Source organism: Vicia villosa, linkage group LG7 (genome assembly GCF_029867415.1).
Source record: "Vicia villosa cultivar HV-30 ecotype Madison, WI linkage group LG7, Vvil1.0, whole genome shotgun sequence".
Lineage (NCBI taxonomy): Eukaryota > Viridiplantae > Streptophyta > Magnoliopsida > Fabales > Fabaceae > Vicia > Vicia villosa.
In genome coordinates, this window is record NC_081186.1 from 37,427,576 (window position 1) to 37,445,828 (window position 18,253).

Genomic DNA, 18,253 nt, shown 5'->3' on the forward strand with positions numbered 1-18,253 from the left:
ATGATACGCCCATACTTGTTTCTTTTTTCCTTTTCTTTCTTCTTTTTTTTTTTTTTTGGGATAGATATATCCTGAGCAAGTGAATATGAAGCAAATATTGAAAAATGCAAGAATGCATAAATGATGCAAATATGTATGAATGATGAATGTCATGAATGTAGCATGCATACTGACAATACTGACAGACAAAGAAGTATATACTGGAGAAGGATCGACGTCGCAATACATCCAGATACTTAGCAAATGTTCTTCAACACGGTGTAGATAACACGGGTGATGAATGTGCTGCATGTTTTAAATTTCTCTGGGGAAGATGAGCATCTTTTCTCATTGAGATGGAAGAACCTCTTCACTGGAGATGGAAAATCTTCGTCACTGGGGATAGAAGAGCTTCTTCACTGGGGATAGAAGAGCTTCTTTATCTCGAGGGATAATTGCTTCAAGAATTCTTTTCTGGGACAAGAATACCGTTGTCTCAACAATTTTTCAGGGAGAATCCTTTTGTTCATCCTGTGGAGACGACTGCTGATGTTCCTTCCGTTGTTCACAACTCAAAGGAAAATTTCGCTTTTATTTTGAAAAAGAAAAGTGAAGTAAATTCATTTAAAACTTATTTTTTTCTTTTTTTTTTGTTTCAAAAGTGAATAACACAATTAAAGCGTCATTTTGCAAGCTGAAAGAAATTAAAGATTGCAAACAAATGGGCACAAGGCTCAAATTTATTTAATAGGATGGAAATCAGCTAAAGGCGTGATTCCATGGAGTATTTACAAAAGTTGGAAATGGTAATTATGCGGAAAAGGCTACATTGAAAGCAATAACCACTATTCCCTTAACAACTTTGAGTTCCAACTGTGCTTGTTGCTTCAGATTGGCGATGATTTGATTGAAGATCCTTTGATGAAAAAGACTCCTCAGGTGACGAAGTATGGACTGATGCAGTTACTTTGTCATAAATCCCTAATTTTTGCCTAGATTGCCCTTTCAGGTTTTCAATCTACCAGGATGAATTTTTGTGTTTATTGTCTCTAATTTTTGCCTGGACCGCCCTTTCGGGTTTTCAGTCCACCGAGACGCTCATTTTTGCCTAAGTCGCCCTTTGCGGGTTTTCGACTTACCGAGCTGTTCTTTTGTATTTTTTAGACAAAGTATTTCTTGACTGCATCAGCATTCACAGGATGTGGGAGTTCATCACCATCCATGGTTGCAAGAGTCATGGCGCCGCCAGAAAATGTTCTTTTGACAACATACGGGCCTTCGTAATTAGGAGACCATTTGCCCCTAGAATCTGGTTGAAAAGACAAGATCTTTTTAAGCACGAGGTCGCCTTCTTGAAATTCACGAGGTCGAACCTTTTTGTTGAAAGCTTGTTTCATCCTTGCTTGGTATAACTGTCCATGGCAAAGAGCAGTCATACGTTTTTCTTCGATTAAGTTCAACTGATCGTATCTGCTTTGACACCATTCAGCCTCTGATAACTTAGTCTCCATGAGGACTCTCATTGATGGGATTTCAACTTCTACGGGGAGCACAGCTTCCATGCCGTATACTAGAGAAAAGGGAGTTGCCCCTGTTGAAGTACGCACTGAAGTACGGTACCCATGTAAAGCAAATGGCAGCATTTCATGCCAGTCTTTGTAAGTGACGACCATTTTCTGGATGATCTTCTTAATGTTCTTGTTGGCAGCTTCGACGGCGCCGTTCATTTTTGGCCTGTAAGGAGAAGAGTTATGATGCTCAATCTTGAATTCCTCACATAATTCTTTCATCATCTTGTTGTTCAGGTTTGAACCATTGTCAGTAATGATCTTGCTGGGAATACCATATCGGCAAATGATGTTATTCTTGATAAACCTCACAACCACTTGTCTTGTAACATTGGCGTAAGATGCTGCTTCGACCCATTTGGTGAAGTAATCAATTGCCACTAAGATGAAACGATGACCGTTTGAAGCTTTTGGTTCGATCATTCCAATCATGTCGATCCCCCACATGGAAAAAGGCCACGGAGATGAGAGAACATTGAGTAGAGTCGGTGGCACATGGATCTTATCTGCGTAGATCTGGCACTTGTGACATCTCTTCACGTGTTTATAACAATCAGATTCCATTGTCAACCAATAGTAACCTGCTCTTAAGATCTTTTTGGACATTGCATGCCCGTTTGAATGAGTTCCAAAGGACCCTTCATGCACTTCATGCATTAACATGTCTGCTTCGTGTCTGTCCACGCATCTGAGCAAAACCATGTCGAAGTTTCTTTTGTATAGCACATCTCCGTTCAGGAAGAAACTGCCAGAAAGTCTCCTTAGAGTTTTCTTATCTTTGTTTGATGCCCCAAGTGGGTACTCTTGAGTTTGAAGGAAGCGTTTGATGTCGTGGAACCACGGTTTATCATCGATGACTGCTTCAGTTGCAAACACATAGGCGGGCCTTTCAAGGCGCGTGATTCTGACTGTAGGCATATCATTCCAGTGATTGACTTTGAACATGGAAGATAGAGTAGCTAAAGCGTCTGCCATTCGATTCTGATCTCGAGGTATATGATGCAATTCAACCTTGTTGAAGAAAGTCAACAGACGTCTTGCATAATCTCTGTAAGGAATCAAGCCAGGGTGGTAAGTTTCCCATTTGTCTTTGATTTGGTTGATCACAAGGGCTGAATCTCCATATATGTCGAGGATCTTGATCCTTAAGTCAATGGCTTCTTCGAGACCCATGATACAAGCTTCATATTCTGCGATGTTGTTGGTGCAATCAAATAGCAATCTGGCGGAGAACGGGATATGAGTACCCTTGGGAGTGATGATGATTGCCCCAATTCCATTGCCAAAAGCGTTTACTGCTCCATCGAAAATTAGGCCCCATCTTGATCCAGGGTCAGGACCTTCTTCTGGTAACGGTTCGTCACAATCTTTCATCTTCAAGTACAAGACATCTTCATCAGGAAAGTCAAACTTGAGAGATTGATATTCATTAATTGGTTGATGCGCCAAGTGATCGGCGAGAATGCTTCCTTTGACCGCTTTTTGAGCACGGTATTCAATGTCATATTCGGATAACAGCATTTGCCATCGGGCAATCCTTCCTGTTAAGGCAGGCTTTTCAAAGACATACTTGATCGGATCCATTTTGGAGATTAACCAAGTAGTATTGTTGATCATGTATTGGCGGAGACGTTTTGAAGCCCAAGCCAAAGCACAACATGTTTTTTCGAGCATGGAGTAACGAGACTCACAATCTGTGAATTTCTTACTCAAGTAATAGATGGCATGCTCCTTCTTACCGGTTTCATCTTGCTGTCCAAGCATACAACCCATGGATTCTTCCAACACAGTAAGGTACATGATTAATGGTCTTCCTTCAACTGGAGGAATCAATATTGGTGGTTCTAACAGGTACTCTTTGATACTGTCGAACGCTTTCTGGCAATCTTCAGTCCATACAACCCCTTGATCTTTGCGGAGAAGCTTGAAAATTGGCCCACAAGTAGCAGTCATTTGAGAGATAAATCTGGAGATATAGTTCAATCGTCCGAGAAATCCTCTTACTTGCTTTTCAGTCTTTGGTGCAGGCATCTCTTGAATAGCTCTGACTTTGTCGGGATCTACTTCAATACCTCTTTGGCTGACAATGAAACCCAAGAGTTTTCCAGATCTAACCCCAAAAGTACATTTGTTAGGATTCAAGCGAAGCTGATATTTCCTTAGTCGTTGAAACAACTTCAAAAGGTATTCAATATGTTCTTCTTCTGTGCTGGACTTGGCTATCATGTCGTCCACATAAACTTCAATTTCTTTATGCATCATGTCATGAAAGAGAGTAGTCATTGCCCTTTGGTAAGTTGCGCCTGCATTCTTCAATCCAAACGGCATCACTTTGTAGCAAAAGGTACCCCATGGGGTGATGAAAGATGTCTTCTCCATGTCTTCGGGAGCCATCTTGATCTGATTATAACCGGAGAACCCGTCCATGAAGGAAAAGACGTTGAACTTAGCAGTGTTATCAACCAGCATGTCGATATGTGGTAATGGAAAGTCATCTTTTGGACTGGCCTTGTTCAAGTCACGGTAGTCAACACACATTCTGACTTTGCCATCTTTCTTCGGAACTGGCACTATGTTGGCCAACCATTGAGGATATTCTGAGGTGACAAGAAAACCTGCGTCGAGTTGCTTTTGAACTTCCACTTTGATCTTGTTAGCCATATCAGGGTGAGTCCTTCGCAATTTCTGCTTAACTGGCGGACATTCTGGCTTCAATGGCAAGTAATGCTGAACAATATTGGTATCCAACCCAGGCATGTCTTGGTAGGACCAGGCAAACACGTCAACATATTCTTTGAGAAGGTCTGTCAACTTACTCTTGATATCAGCATCAAGCAGCGATCCAATGGTCACTTCTTTTTTGTCTTCTTCAGAACCCAAGTTGATCTTTTCTAAAGGCTCTTTGTGAGGCAGAATGGCTCTTTCCTCGTGCTTAAGTAATCGAGAGATCTCGTCCGGGATCTCCTCTTCTTCCTCTTCTTCGGCTTCGAACACAGGAAACTCAAAGTTGGGAGAGGGCATAGGGTTATTGCATTCAATGGGTTTATCAATAGTAAATCTGCACATGTGATTTATATTTATTTCAGAAAATTTATGAATGCAAGAGTGTATGCAGATTTTTTTTGAAAAAGTTTTTTTTTTTTTTTTTTTTTTTTTTTATTTTGGTTTTTTAGGATTACCATTTCCAGAAAAAAGCAAAAATAAAACATATAATGTAGGGAATTCAAAATGACACTTTATTTATGATTCATTTTTGAAACAAAGCCCTAAACACAAACTCATTTGTCTTGGGCAGGACAAAGAGGGAAACTTTTAAAACAAAGCCCTATACACAAAGTTATTTGGGCAGAATATTTAAAAGCAAAGCCCTATAAAACATCTCTCTGCTTTGGGCAAGGCAGGAGGTCAAAATAACAGCGAGGTGATTACTTTGAGCGGCGAACAACATTCGGAACGTCGACAGCTTTCCAGTAGCAACGAACTCCTCTGTGTATTATGTATTCAGGAAAAATCTCCCCAGAATTGTCTTCAGTATTGACATCGACTGCTGGTCGAGCAGGATTCGAAGGTCCTGGTTTGTCAACCTTGTTCTTTGTAGAGTTGAAACGGTCTCCTTCTACTTCTTGAAGAGCATAAGACGAGTCACAATCTTCAGAATTTTCAGGATGTATTTCCCAGTCTTCAGGATGAAGAGACTCATTGTCAGCGACACTTTCTGAGTCAACTGCGGGACCATCTTCCCCTTCATCTTCAAAAATGGCATTTATGTGATGGTAACCATCTTCAGGATTGTTAACCTTGGTAGATGCATTGAATCCGAAATCTCCAGTAATTTCAGGTTGCTGAGAAAATTGACAGTATTGGTAAGCCTCTTCTGGTTGACTATTATATTCAAAGGAATCTCCCCATCCAGTTGGTTGGATATCTTCCATGGAAATCTTTGAACTTTCAGGCGCAGTATATTTCACCATATAATCAAATTTTCCACTTGGTTGTCCCAAGGTGTCCCAGATTTCTGCAGGAACAGGCTCAGTTTCTTTGCCTTTGGATTTCTCTAAAGGAGGGTATGGTTCTTCCTGAGATATGTATCCCGAGTCATTGAGATAACATTTCCATTCTTCTTCATCATCGGAGAGACCTTCTTCGATGCATTCTTCGATAAGGACATTAACCTCTTGAGGAATTGGGTTAAGGAATCCTCCACTAATGAATGTTTCCTTGATCGGACGAAGGGTTTCATCCTTCTTGGTGCAGTTTGAGAACATCGGTGAACATCCGAGCCCTGCTCTAGTTTCATTCTTGGTAGGGATCACAACTTGCCCCCAGCCAGTGGTAGTTCCATCTTTTACTACTTTCACTGCCTCTTTGTAAGAAGAGATTGATGCTTTCTTTTTGGAAGATTCGTCTTCTAAAGAGAGACCTTGGAACTGCGTTCCTTCCTCACTGTCAGCACTTATGAAAGAGAAATTGGATAAATGGCTCACCATCAAGGCTTGTTCTCCACTTATTGTTACCAATTTTCCATTTGTTACAAATTTTAACTTTTGGTGGAGCGTAGAAGTTACTGCCCCTGCTTCATGGATCCATGGTCGTCCTAACAGACAGCTATAAGCAGCTTGAATGTCCATGACCTGGAAGGTGATTTGAAATGTATGTGGACCAATTGTCATGGGAAGGTTGACTTCGCCGATAACAGATTTTCGCGATCCATCAAATGCTTTGACAACTACACCACTGAATTTCATAGGCATTCCTTGGTAAGACAAGCGAGCAAGAGTCGTCTTTGGCATCACATTCAAGGAAGATCCGGTGTCTACCAACACATTGGACAAAGAGTCTGACTGACAGTTCATAGAAATGTGCAAAGCAAGATTGTGATTTTTACCCTCCTCGGGGAGTTCTTCATCACAGAAGCTTAAATTGTTACAAGCTGTTATATTGGCTATTATCCCATCAAAGTGGTCAACAGTCACATCATGATCTACAAAAGCTTGATCCAAAACTTTCATCAGGGCTTCCCTGTGGGCTTCTGAGTTTAAAAGCAATGAAAGTATTGAGATCTTTGAAGGAGTCTGCATAAGCTGATCCACAATCTTGTATTCACTTCTTTTGATAAGCTTCAAAATTTCGTCAAAGTCAGGATTGACATTGGTTCCACTGGATTGACCAACATCAGTGTTTGTATTACTGACAGGAGTTTCCACAGGATTCCCCACTGGTGTACCAACAGGATTTTGCCCAGTTGCAGGAGTAACAGGCTGCTTTGGAGGTAGTGGAGTATACACACGTCCACTTCTTGTTACACGACTTACATCAGCAATGTTTACAACAGATGAAAGAGTAGGTAAAGGAACTTCTTGTCCATTCTTTATCATTGTAGCATTGTAAGTTGTATGGAACTGCCTTGTCAGAGTCATAAGGAACAGGTCCAGGTAGACAAATGATCAAAGGAGCAACAGGAACCTTCGGCTTGTTGTAAGTAACTTCCATGCGCTCAGGCATGTTGAAATGAGGAACGATGACGTTAACTGTAGGCATTTCCGAGTTGATATCTGAGACTAAAAGCTCATGCGGATAACATCCTATCATGTTAACTTCATTTTCATCCCTATTTCTGTAGATCTCAATAGTACCATTATCTAGCAAAACTTGGAGATCTCTTCTCACAATCGAACACCCGTGAGGATCCACACAACATATTCTACAGGAACCGTATTGATGCTGGCGAAAATTCTGCCCCCGACAAAGAGTGGCGTGCATTTGTACCAAATCTGCTCTTGAGAAGTTGATATTATAGACTCGGTATTGGCCAGGACATCCATATACCATGTTTACAACATGCCCTCCATGATTGGGCAGCGGATTTGCTTGCACATTAGGATTCAAATTTCTGAAAGAGAGGAGATTAGACCTAACCAACCTCTGGACTTCATATTTCAAAGCTATGCAATGCTCAAGATCATGGCCAGGTGCTCCTTGATGATAAGGGCATGAGACCTCAGCTTTGTACCACCATGGGAGTTTCTCAGGTACGGGTGGTGGCGCTTTAGTTTGAACAAGACCTCTTTCAATCAAAGCAGGGTACAATTCCGTGTATGTCATTGGAATTGGATCAAACTGTGGAGTTCTTTGTACTCGATTCTGATTATTGTTTAACTGCTGAGCCTGTTGTCGAGGCTGTTGTTGTTGAAACTGAGGAGTGAATCCCGGATTTGGTGTTGTGTTAACGACTGGTGTGATAGAAGCAACCTGTCGCTGACGATTGACATTTCCTCTCGGCCTCCCTTGGGATACCATGTCAACACTTTGTTCTTTCTTCTTTTGGAAACCACTTCCGAACTTTTTGGTTCCGCTTGAAGATCCACCTTCTTTAGTCAGACGTCCGGTTCGGACTCCTTCTTCTAGACGCATCCCCATGTTTACCATTTCGGTGAAATCACTTGGAGCACTAGCAATCATGCGTTCATAATAAAACGGACCGAGAGTATTCAAGAAGATCTTGGTCATCTCTTTCTCTTTTAATGGTGGATTAATCTGAGCAGCAGTTTCTCTCCATCGTTGGGCATACTCTTTGAAAACTTCATGGTCTTTCTGAGCCATGGACCGAAGCTGATCTCTGTCCGGAGCCATATCCGAGTTATACTTGTATTGTCGGACAAAGGCCTCACCCAGGTCATTGAATGTTCGAATATTAGTGCTATCCAAGCCTGTGTACCACTTCAGTGCGGCACCCGTCAAACTGTCTTGAAAGTAATGGATAAGCAACTGATGATTATCTGCATAAGTAGACATCTTTCTGGCATACATCACAAGATGGCTTTGTGGACAAGAACTACCTTTGTACTTCTCAAAGTCTGGGACCTTGAATTTAGCAGGTATCTGTACACTGGGAACCAAACATAGTTCCTGGGCATTCTTTCCAAACAAATCTTTTCCCCGAATAGCTTTGACTTCCAGCTGCATCTTGTTGAACTGTTCTTGGAGATCTCCCACAAGACTTCGCTGATTTGTGCTATCACCCTGATCATGATAAATCTCATTGTCTCCGTAAGGAACAGTGTGAACCATAGGAGTCGGAACCGTCATAGTGGGTTGAGAAAGTGCCATAGTGACTTGAGAAAAAGTTACCCCCTGATTTGGAGTGAACTGTGAACTTTGTGCAGCAGGCGCTTCAGTTGTGGATGTTTGAACCCCAGAAACATTATGGCGGAAACCTGTACCAAAGCTGAAAGGCGTGCCCCAACCTTCTGGCATGGAGAAAGATGGAATGCCGAATGCAACCGTAGAAACTGGAGTAGTGACTTCAGATGTTACTGTTGCTTGACTGTTGGGTGGCGGCGGCTGATTCTGTGCGGCCATTAAGGAGTCAACCAGAGTAGTGAGACTTTCCAACTTTTCCTGAAGGGTGGTCACTGTACCACGGAGCTCAACATTCTCTTGTTCAGAGTGTTCCATTACTCTTCTTCTGCTTGAACGAGTATTGTATCTGTGATCTGATTGCGAGCGCGGTCGAGAAACTTTGAGACGCGACAGCTTGACGATCTATTGGAGAAAGATCCAAAAGATGAGACCCTATACAACAGACTCGATATGCAGAATGATGTATGTAAAAAGAAATTTATGATTTTTCCAAATATTTTAAAGATTATTTTCTTGCAAACATTTGTACACAAACTGATCTTTTATTCATTCATTTTTTTTATTATTGCAATAATGGGAAATGTTACAACATTGGAGCGTAGCTCCTTACAAAAGCAAATGATAAATAAAAAGCTAAACAATCCTAAGCATCTTCATCAGACGAAGAACCAAATGCATTGTGCAGCTTGAGCTTCATGATTTCTTTCCCATAGTAAGCTTTCAATTCGGCCTTTTCGGTCTTTAGCTTGTCAACAATATTCTTCCAATCGTCAGGAGTTGGAGCGTTGCTTGTTGAACCTTCAGGTTTTTTCTTGCTTTCTTTGATGTACCTCTTGATTGCAGCGTCTTTCTGACGAATCTTCTCATCTTTACTCATGAGCCATCCATCTTGACAGTAGAGAGTTTCTTCGTGATCTTTCACTTGTTTCTTCAACCTTCTGTTTTCCATATCGGTCCTACGAAACTTGTGCTCCCAAGCATTTTTCTCTAACCTCATCTTGGCTAAAGTGTCTTGGTATTCCTTCATAGTGGGAATGGGAATATTGGGTAGTTGAGATACCACAAGAGACATGGGTTTTTCATGATCATAAGGCATTTGAAACTCCTTTGCTCTTTTCTTTACCCAGCAGGTGTAGGCGTCCGTAGCAATGCAATTCCTTTCCTCACCTTTTTCTTTCCATCGGACGTCGTACCAAGCTCTCATCATTCTTGTCTTCAACCTTTGAGGATCTTCCCTTTCTTGATAGAAGTAGCTTTCTACTGCGAGACCAACAGGTTTAACTGAATTTGCATACCCGAGTTGTCGTCGGGCTAAGATCGGATTGTAGTTAATTCCTCCTTGTGTACCAATGAGAGGTACGTTGGCGAATTCTCCGCAACTATCAATGGTTTCTGTACCACAGCGAGCCAAGGTATACCAACGGATATCATTATTAGTAAGAGACATAAGTCTTCGAGGCCAACGCAAACCTTCTCGGTTTTCTGTGAAAATAGGAGACTCAGGTAAGTGTGAAACAATCCATTTGAACAATAGAGGTGCACAACATACAATGATTCCACCGCCTTGGCGATTCCTATGATGAACAGAGAAATACATGTCACCAAGCAAAGTCGGAACAGGATTTCCAATCAGAAAGATCTTTATGGCATTGATATCAACAAAGTTGTTGACATTGGGAAACAGAACCAACCCATAGATGAGCAAGGCTAGTACAGCTTCAAAAGCTATCATGCTACCAGTTTCAATGAAATCAAAGGCTTTCTTTACCAGGAAGTGTGAAGTTAAACCCGGAAGGTTTCCTTTGGTAGTCCAATTACTCTCTACTTCAGATTTCTTCAAGTGGATACTTGTTGCAATGACATGTGACTTAGGAATGGCTTCCAAACCATTGAAAGGTATTTTGTCAGACACAGGAATACCCAAAAGATTGGCATATTCCTCCAAGGTCGGTACCAACTGGTAGTCTGGAAAGGTGAAACAACGGTAGACGGGATCATAGAACTGAACCAAAGTTTTGAGAAGTCCTTCATCAACATGAGTGTTCAAGATAGGCAAAAGTTTTCCATAACTTTTCCTAAAATTGGAAGGATTTTGTACAGAAGATGCTAATTCTATCAGTTTTCCCACATCAGGCGCTTTGAAACCGTATTTCTTGGTATGCCTTTTTACTTCTTCCATGACTAAATCCTAAAATGTTTGCAAAGAAAATTTCTCTAAATCTTTGGAAAAATCATGTTTTTATGGAAAAAAAGATGGGTTTTTTTTTAATGTATGAATGCGTGGATGCATGAATGCCACATATTCAAACATGGTAAAACAGACATGGTAATACGAACATGGTAACGCAAACATGGTACACAAACATGGTAACACAAACATGGTAATTCACACAAGTTCAAAGGTCCAGCGTCACGAGCATGAGGTCAGAGAACCAAATAGGGATAGATCTAGTTAATCACCTGTACAACATGTTCTACTGATACGTCAGAGTCTACATTTTTCTTTCGGATATTACCGGCTTTCACGACTAAACTGATGAGCCAGAAATATTCTCAAGAAAAACTCGTCTGAGTGTGGTTCTCCGCATGACAACTATCCAAGTCTTCACCTGGATCGTTTCTGCACCACGTCCTAATAAGGCCAGGATGGGTTGGGGTTCTACGGCCAACTCAGCTTCTACAGTTCAATGCGGCAATAATGTCTTCGCTACGAAAGCATGCTAAACATATATTACCAACAAGGAACCTCCACTGAGCGGAAGGATTCTCAAGTGCGCCTGCACATGACTATACCCTCCACCTAATTTCTTATGTGTACTTAATCCGGGTTAGGATTTGTCCATAATGTATCACTTGTAACAGAACCACACAAGTAACAGAACCAAAGAATCACACATGTAACAAAAATTAAAATAAAAACAATAATTAGAAATAACCCTTCCTTTGGAAACAATAAAAAGATGGTCCCCAGTGAAGTCGCCATTTTTCTGTCGCGGGCGAAAAATCGTTTTGCTCCTCTTTTTTGTGGGATGGGACACCTGATGCCTTCTTTGGGCTCGAGTGCTCATAAAAATGATTTTTCTTTGTTTCGACCAAACTTTTTATTATTTCCAAAGGAGGAAAAGGAAAAAAGCTGCAATAACCTAAAAGTGGGGGGAGAGATCTTTGGGTAAGAGGGTTGGTTATACTAAGGGAAGGTATTAGCACCCAACGTATCTATAGTACTCTATAGGATTCTTTATTGTTTTTCATTCCATGTTACGGTGGAGGTTCTGTTGTGAAATAGGTGGGACCTAAGGTGTTTGTTTGATTATGCTCGCAAAGATCATCGCGATCCTCTGCATACATATCCCTTAGAGGGAATCAGAGCATCTGTAGCTCATGGTCTACGGGTGCTAAGGTTTGAATGGTTTTTTTTGTTTTGTTTTGCTCGCCAAGGATCGACCTTGTGCCTACGTATTCTCAAAGGGATGTTGAGAAAGTCAGAGCAATCGTAGTTCCCACTTATGCTAGTGGAAGCAAAGGAAAATAGACAAATGTCGTCTAAATGCTAGATGTATCTGAAGGATAGAAAAACACTTAGAAAGGGGGGGATTGAATAAGTGTGACTTTAAATCTTGGACGATAAAAATAAATGCACAAATATTTTTATCCTGGTTCGCTGTTAACGAAGCTACTCCAGTCCACCCCCGCAGAGATGATTTACCTCAACTGAGGATTTAATCCACTAATCGCACGGATTACAATGGTTTTCCACTTAGCCGCAGCTAAGTCTTCCAGAGTCTTCTGATCACAACCTGATCACTCCAGGAACAACTGCTTAGTTCACTCCTAAGACTTTTTCTAGAGTCTACTGATCAACACGATCACTCTAGGCTTAGTTCACTCCTAAGACTTTCTGCTCAGCCAACTGCCAAGACTTCCTGCTCAGCCAACTGCTAAGACTTCCTGCTCAGCCAACAGCTAAGACTTCCTAGAGTATACTGATCAACTGATCACTCTAGTTCCTTACAACTTAATGTAATCTATTCAAGAGTTTACAAATGCTTCTTAAAAGCGATAATCACAACTGTGATATTTCTCTTACAATTTAAGCTTAATCTCACTAAGATATTACAACAGCAATGTAGTGAGCTTTGATGAAGATGAAGATTCTGAGCTTTGGATTTGAACAGAGTTTCAGCAAGTTAATTTGAATTGTATTGGTGCGAAATCGTTAACCTTGCTTCTCATCAGAACTTCATATTTATAGGCGTTGAGAAGATGACCGTTGAATGCATTTAATGCTTTGCGTGTTCCGTACAGCTTTGCATTTAATGTTATACGCTTTTGTCAACTACCTCGAGCCTTGTTCACGCTGTGTCTACTGACGTAGCCTTTAGTAGCTTTAACGTTCCTTTTGTCAGTCAGCGTAGTCTGCCACGTGTACTTCCTTCTGATCTGATGTTTGTGAATACGACGTTTGAATATCATCAGAGTCAAACAGCTTGGTGCACAGCATCTTCTGATCTTCTGACCTTGAAGTGCTTCTGAGCGTGATACCATCTTCTGATTTTCAGTGCTTCTGATCTCATGTTCTTCTGATGCTTCCATAGACCCATGTTCTGATTCTGCTTCGACCATCTTCTGATGTCTTGCCAGACCATGTTCTGATGTTGCATGCTGAACCATTTGAGACACATCTTCTGAGCGCTGAATTATGCGTACTCTTTATATATTTCCTGAAAGAGAAATTGCATTGGATTAGAGTACCATATTATCTTAAGCAAAATTCATATTATTGTTATCATCAAAACTAAGATAATTGATAAGAACAAATCTTGTTCTAACAATCTCCCCCTTTTTGATGATGACAAAAACATATATAAATGATATGAATTTGCGATCAGAAAGAGTAGACGGCAAAAGACAAATTACACAGCTATAGCATAAGCATATGAATATGTCTCCCCCTGAGATTAACAATCTCCCCCTGAGATAAATAATCTCCCCCTGAAATAAATACTCGAAGAACTTTGATAAAAGACTTCCCTGATTATTTCGGTAGAGACGATCATATAAGCTTCTGCCTTCAGAGAATTCATAGCTTCTGACTTCTGCTTCCATTGGACAGCTTCAGAACTTGAATTTCTTTGATCTACAGAACATTCACAGCTTCTGACTTCTGCTTCCATTCAGGACAGCTTCAGAACTTGAATTTCTTTGATCTTCAGAACATTCACAGCTTCTGACTTCTGCTTCCATTCAGGACAGCTTCAGAACTTGAATTACTGGATCTTTTAGAACATTCACATCTTCTGATTTCAGCTTCCCTCGGATAGCTTCAGAACTTTGAATGTCTACCAACATCACTTCATGCTAGATTTGTATCAGAACATTTGTTGAATGTACCAGAGCATCATCTGAGCATCTCTACATCCTGAAATGTTACAGAACAAAAACTAAACGACAAAAGTCAGCATGAACGAGTTAGAACATAAAATGTATATTCAAATACATGATATGTATCAGAGCCAAATGTATCAGAGCATTCAGGCTAAAAACATGTATCAGAGCAAATAATGTATCAGAGCCATAACATTATATGTATCAGGGCAAATAGAATTTTGTCATAACAGGATAGACAATGATATTCAAATTCTATTATCAGTGCTTCTGATTCATTCTTCTTTCTTGCTTCTGATCTCTGAAGCTTGACAGCACTCAGCTTGCTTCAGTTTCCATGGTTTTGCTTCTAGTGTTTGCTTTGAAGATTCACTTCACTTCTTTGTACCTGCAAAAACACTTTAAACCATGTAGAACTTGCAGTTCTTGTTAGAGAATGTGTGGGAGCCTTTACCTAGCAACTGATAGATTTAATCAAATCATTTATCATTTATCTTTCTCCCCCTTTTTGTCATACCATCAAAAAGAATATATAAAAAGATTCAGATGTATAAAACAGAACACATGGAGGAAGAAGATGATTTCATTAAGGTTCAACCAATGGGTACAAAAGTACAGGATGAAAAGATCAGATGCACAGAAACAAAACAGATGCAAAGAAAAGAAAGAAACACCACAGACTCAATCTAAGATGGCCCTAGTCTTGATAAGATCTTGGCCAGCATCTCTTTAACATCGTTGTTGTGTCCTTCTTGCCTTTCAATGAAAGCATCATACTTGTCATTGAGTGAGCTTTGCTCATCCTGTCTCCTCTGAATCGCTTCTAGAGTCTGCAAGACGAGAAGGTTCATCAGAGGAAGCTTCACCGCTTTCAACCACAGGAATGACAACATGATCTGCAGCTTCCATAGAAGTATCATTTGCTGGGATGTCCTCAACAGGGTCTGATTTAGCAACATGATCTTCAGCATCTGCTTCTTGCATAGAAGCATCTCCATATTCTGCAGCAGGAATTTCCGAGTCGCCATTCTCAAGTGCCTGAAGAATGGCAGCTAGATTCCTTGGAGCAGAGGGACCTTCAACTTCTGGTGGGTCAACAACTTCTGGAATGACCAAGCTAGGGTCTTTCTTAGAAGGGTTTTCCCTCAGAAAGTCAAATAAGGTCTTGAAGTCTCCAAGCAGAACAGGATGCTCAGGAATCCAGATAACCATGTCCCTGCATGGGTTTGCTTCCATTGCAGCAGCCAGTCTCAATACTTCCAATTCATCCACAAAGGGCTTCTCCTCAGCAGCAACACAATTTCTGAGAGGATGGTAGTATATACCATTATCTTCCTCCAGAAGGTAACCAGGGTAACCAGGGGCAGCAGCCACTAGTCTTTTCTGAACACCCATTGCTTCTACTTGAAAATCCTTGCGAAATCTTCTCCAGAGATTTCTTGTAGAAACATCATCCAGACCATTTAGGAATGCATCCTTCAGAAGGTCTAGACTGCTAATCACCTCATGTCTAAAGAGTTCCAGGTATGTAGAAGGTTCAGGTTCAGGCGGATTGAAGGTAAATTTGTAGTCTGGATAGAGAAGACAGTAGGGTTGGGATTTTCTGGTAGGTAATGGATGAGATATAGAAGGTGGAGGTGCGGTGGTTGAGGAGGAGGGGATATCTGAGAGAATGATTGATGAGGTTGGAGTGTCAGATGGGATGGAGTGAGGAGAGGGTGGAGTATTTGTAAAGGGAATTGGTGAGGGGAAATTATCAGAAGGAGTTGGTGGAAGAATGCTCAATGGTGTGGGGTTTAGAATGGGAGAGGAGAAGGATGATGGAGAAGGATTTTGTAAAGTGAAGTTTACTTTTGGTTCAGATGGAGGTGATTGGAAAGATGGTTTAGGGACAGAAGGAGGTGGAGAAAGGACATTTCTGGAGATTTGTACAGAAGAAGAAGAGGAAGATCTGGTTCTGCGAAAGGAATCTCTGATCCTTTTATCTCTTCGTTCTTTAGAGTCCACCTTGTCAGGATCATAGGTGACCCTCAACTTCTTGGCTCTTTCAGCCTCATCTTCTTCAGCCTTTCTTTTTAACCTTGCCTGTCGTTCCTTCTTATCCTTCTTCAGAATATCCTCTTTAGACGGAAGTACTCTGCCACGGATCCAAGCAGGATCAACATCCGATTGCTTCCTCACGCAATCTTCCAAGTAAAACTTGACAACTTGATCAAGTTCTTTATGAAACAGAGAGATGAACCCTTTAACAGCAATTCTTCTAGACAGAATGTCAGGAAAGCTCGTGCACATAACAGGTACATTCTTAATGACTTCCAGTCCGAACAGATCAACACCATTGAAGATGGGACCTTGAGTTACTCCAAGAAAATGCGAGGCATTACGATTTCTGATGGAGTCCACCACTTTGCTTTCAATCAGAATGTCTGAAATCATCCTTCCGAAAGGAATGGTTGTTCTTGGAATATGAGGATACTTCGCCCTTTCATCTTCTCTTGACTCAAAGATAGAGGTTTTCAGATTCTCAAATAGAATATGGGAGATGTTGATCTCTATCTTTTTGCCAATGCAGAAAAGAGTATACTTGTGAGTCGGACTGATGTAGGAGGAGCAGCGCATCTTTTTTCTATGGTGAAGAGAACCCAGGATAATCTCAGCCCATACTTTATAAAAAGGCTTTAAGTTGCCCGTAAAAGCAGAGTCAGTTCCAACAACCGTAGAGATTTGCTTTTCAACTAAAGTCCAGTCAACAGTGTGGGGTTGAAACTCAGACCAACCTTCTTTATCATCAAGATTGTACAGCTTTCTGATGAGTCTCTTAGTGATAGTCACTTCATGCCCTAGCACGAATGAGATGATGGCAGTTGGGGTAACTGTTGCATGTACCCAAAACTCCTTTACAAGTTCAGGGTAAATTGGACCAACCAATCTATCAAGATATTTAGACCATCCTTGCTCAAAGATTCTTGCGTCACACTGAAAGCCATTTGCCTTAAGGTTGTTGACGTCCACTGCCGATTCACATAGAACTTCCAGTTCTTTCGTGGGTATTAAGCATGTTTTCAACGGAGCATCATTTTTGCTTAAACGGTTCTGTGTGGAAGTGATACTATCTTTAGAGATTGATGAACGAGAGGATGGATTCATTATGATAATGCTTTGTGATCAAATCAAGAACTAGGGTTTGAAGAAAGATGCAACAAGGTGAATGCACAACAGAGAGAGAAAGAGAGAAAAAAAATGGAAATGAAGATGAAGCGGGTTATTTAAAAGATTTAAAAAGAAATCAATATGCATTTAATGAGAATTGACATTAGGAGAGAGAGGACACAGTAAATGAAATGATTTAATACAGTTACCTAGGTCGGCGTCTTTTCAACTGCACGCTTTGTACAAATCGTACAGACACGTGTTCATCATCAGATAATAGATGACAGCTGTAAACATCAGAGAGATTTTACGCCTTCAAATTCTGATTACTGCTTCTGAGTTGATCAAGTTTCTCTTCTGGAAATACTCCTTCTGAAGTGTGCTGATATAAGACTGAATGATCTTCTGATCCATTACTTCTGATATACACAGCTTCTGGAGGTTTACTTCTTTGTTCTGCAGCTTCTGATAAGATAAAACGGTATCTGCAGAAATTCTTAAGCTCTTTGTTTCATCAGAAACAAGTTTATCATCAAAACAGATGTTTACTGATTTGTCCACAATTAATGTTTCAATGTTGTATATTCTGTAGCATTTAGAGCAATCAGAAAAATCAAGAATAAAACACCAATGCTTTAGAGACAAACAAAACAGATGGTTCCAAGACTAATAAACTTTCTTTTCTGAATGCCTACAAACAAAGTTTCTTCAACAGATTTAAGAACCAGAACTTGAAAGACAATCTTTCTTCCCTTCAAGTGTTGAGACCAACTTGAATCCAGGTGTCAAGTCATGTTGAATGTTGTCTTCTTTGTTATCAAGAGAATCTGCAAAAGAAATAATCTTTTTCTTTGGTACCCACATCTTCTTGGGTCCTTTCTTGTTAGATTTTCTCAAGTTCTGATTGAACTTGGGTTTGACATTATAATCAATAGGAGGAACAGCATGATAATTCTTAATGTGAGTTTCATGATATTTCCTAGGTTGTGTCACATGCTTCTTAGTGTGTGTTATGTGAAAACTTTGTGCAT

The 18,253-nt window shown here is 40.6% G+C and overlaps 1 protein-coding gene across 1 annotated transcript; it reads right to left on the reverse strand.

The window, feature by feature from the left end:
• Positions 1–1,139: 1,139 nt before the first annotated feature.
• On the reverse strand, positions 1,140–4,107 carry LOC131617113 (uncharacterized). Its single transcript, XM_058888487.1, has one exon. The coding sequence runs from the start codon at positions 4,083–4,085 to the stop codon at positions 1,140–1,142; it is 2,946 nt and encodes a 981-aa protein (XP_058744470.1). The 5' UTR covers positions 4,086–4,107.
• Positions 4,108–18,253: the final 14,146 nt, after the last annotated feature.

Coding starts and splice junctions, on each gene's coding strand:
- LOC131617113 (XM_058888487.1), bottom strand. CDS start 4,085: ATGTGTGTTGACTACCGTGACTTGAACAAGGCCAGTCCAAAAGATGAC.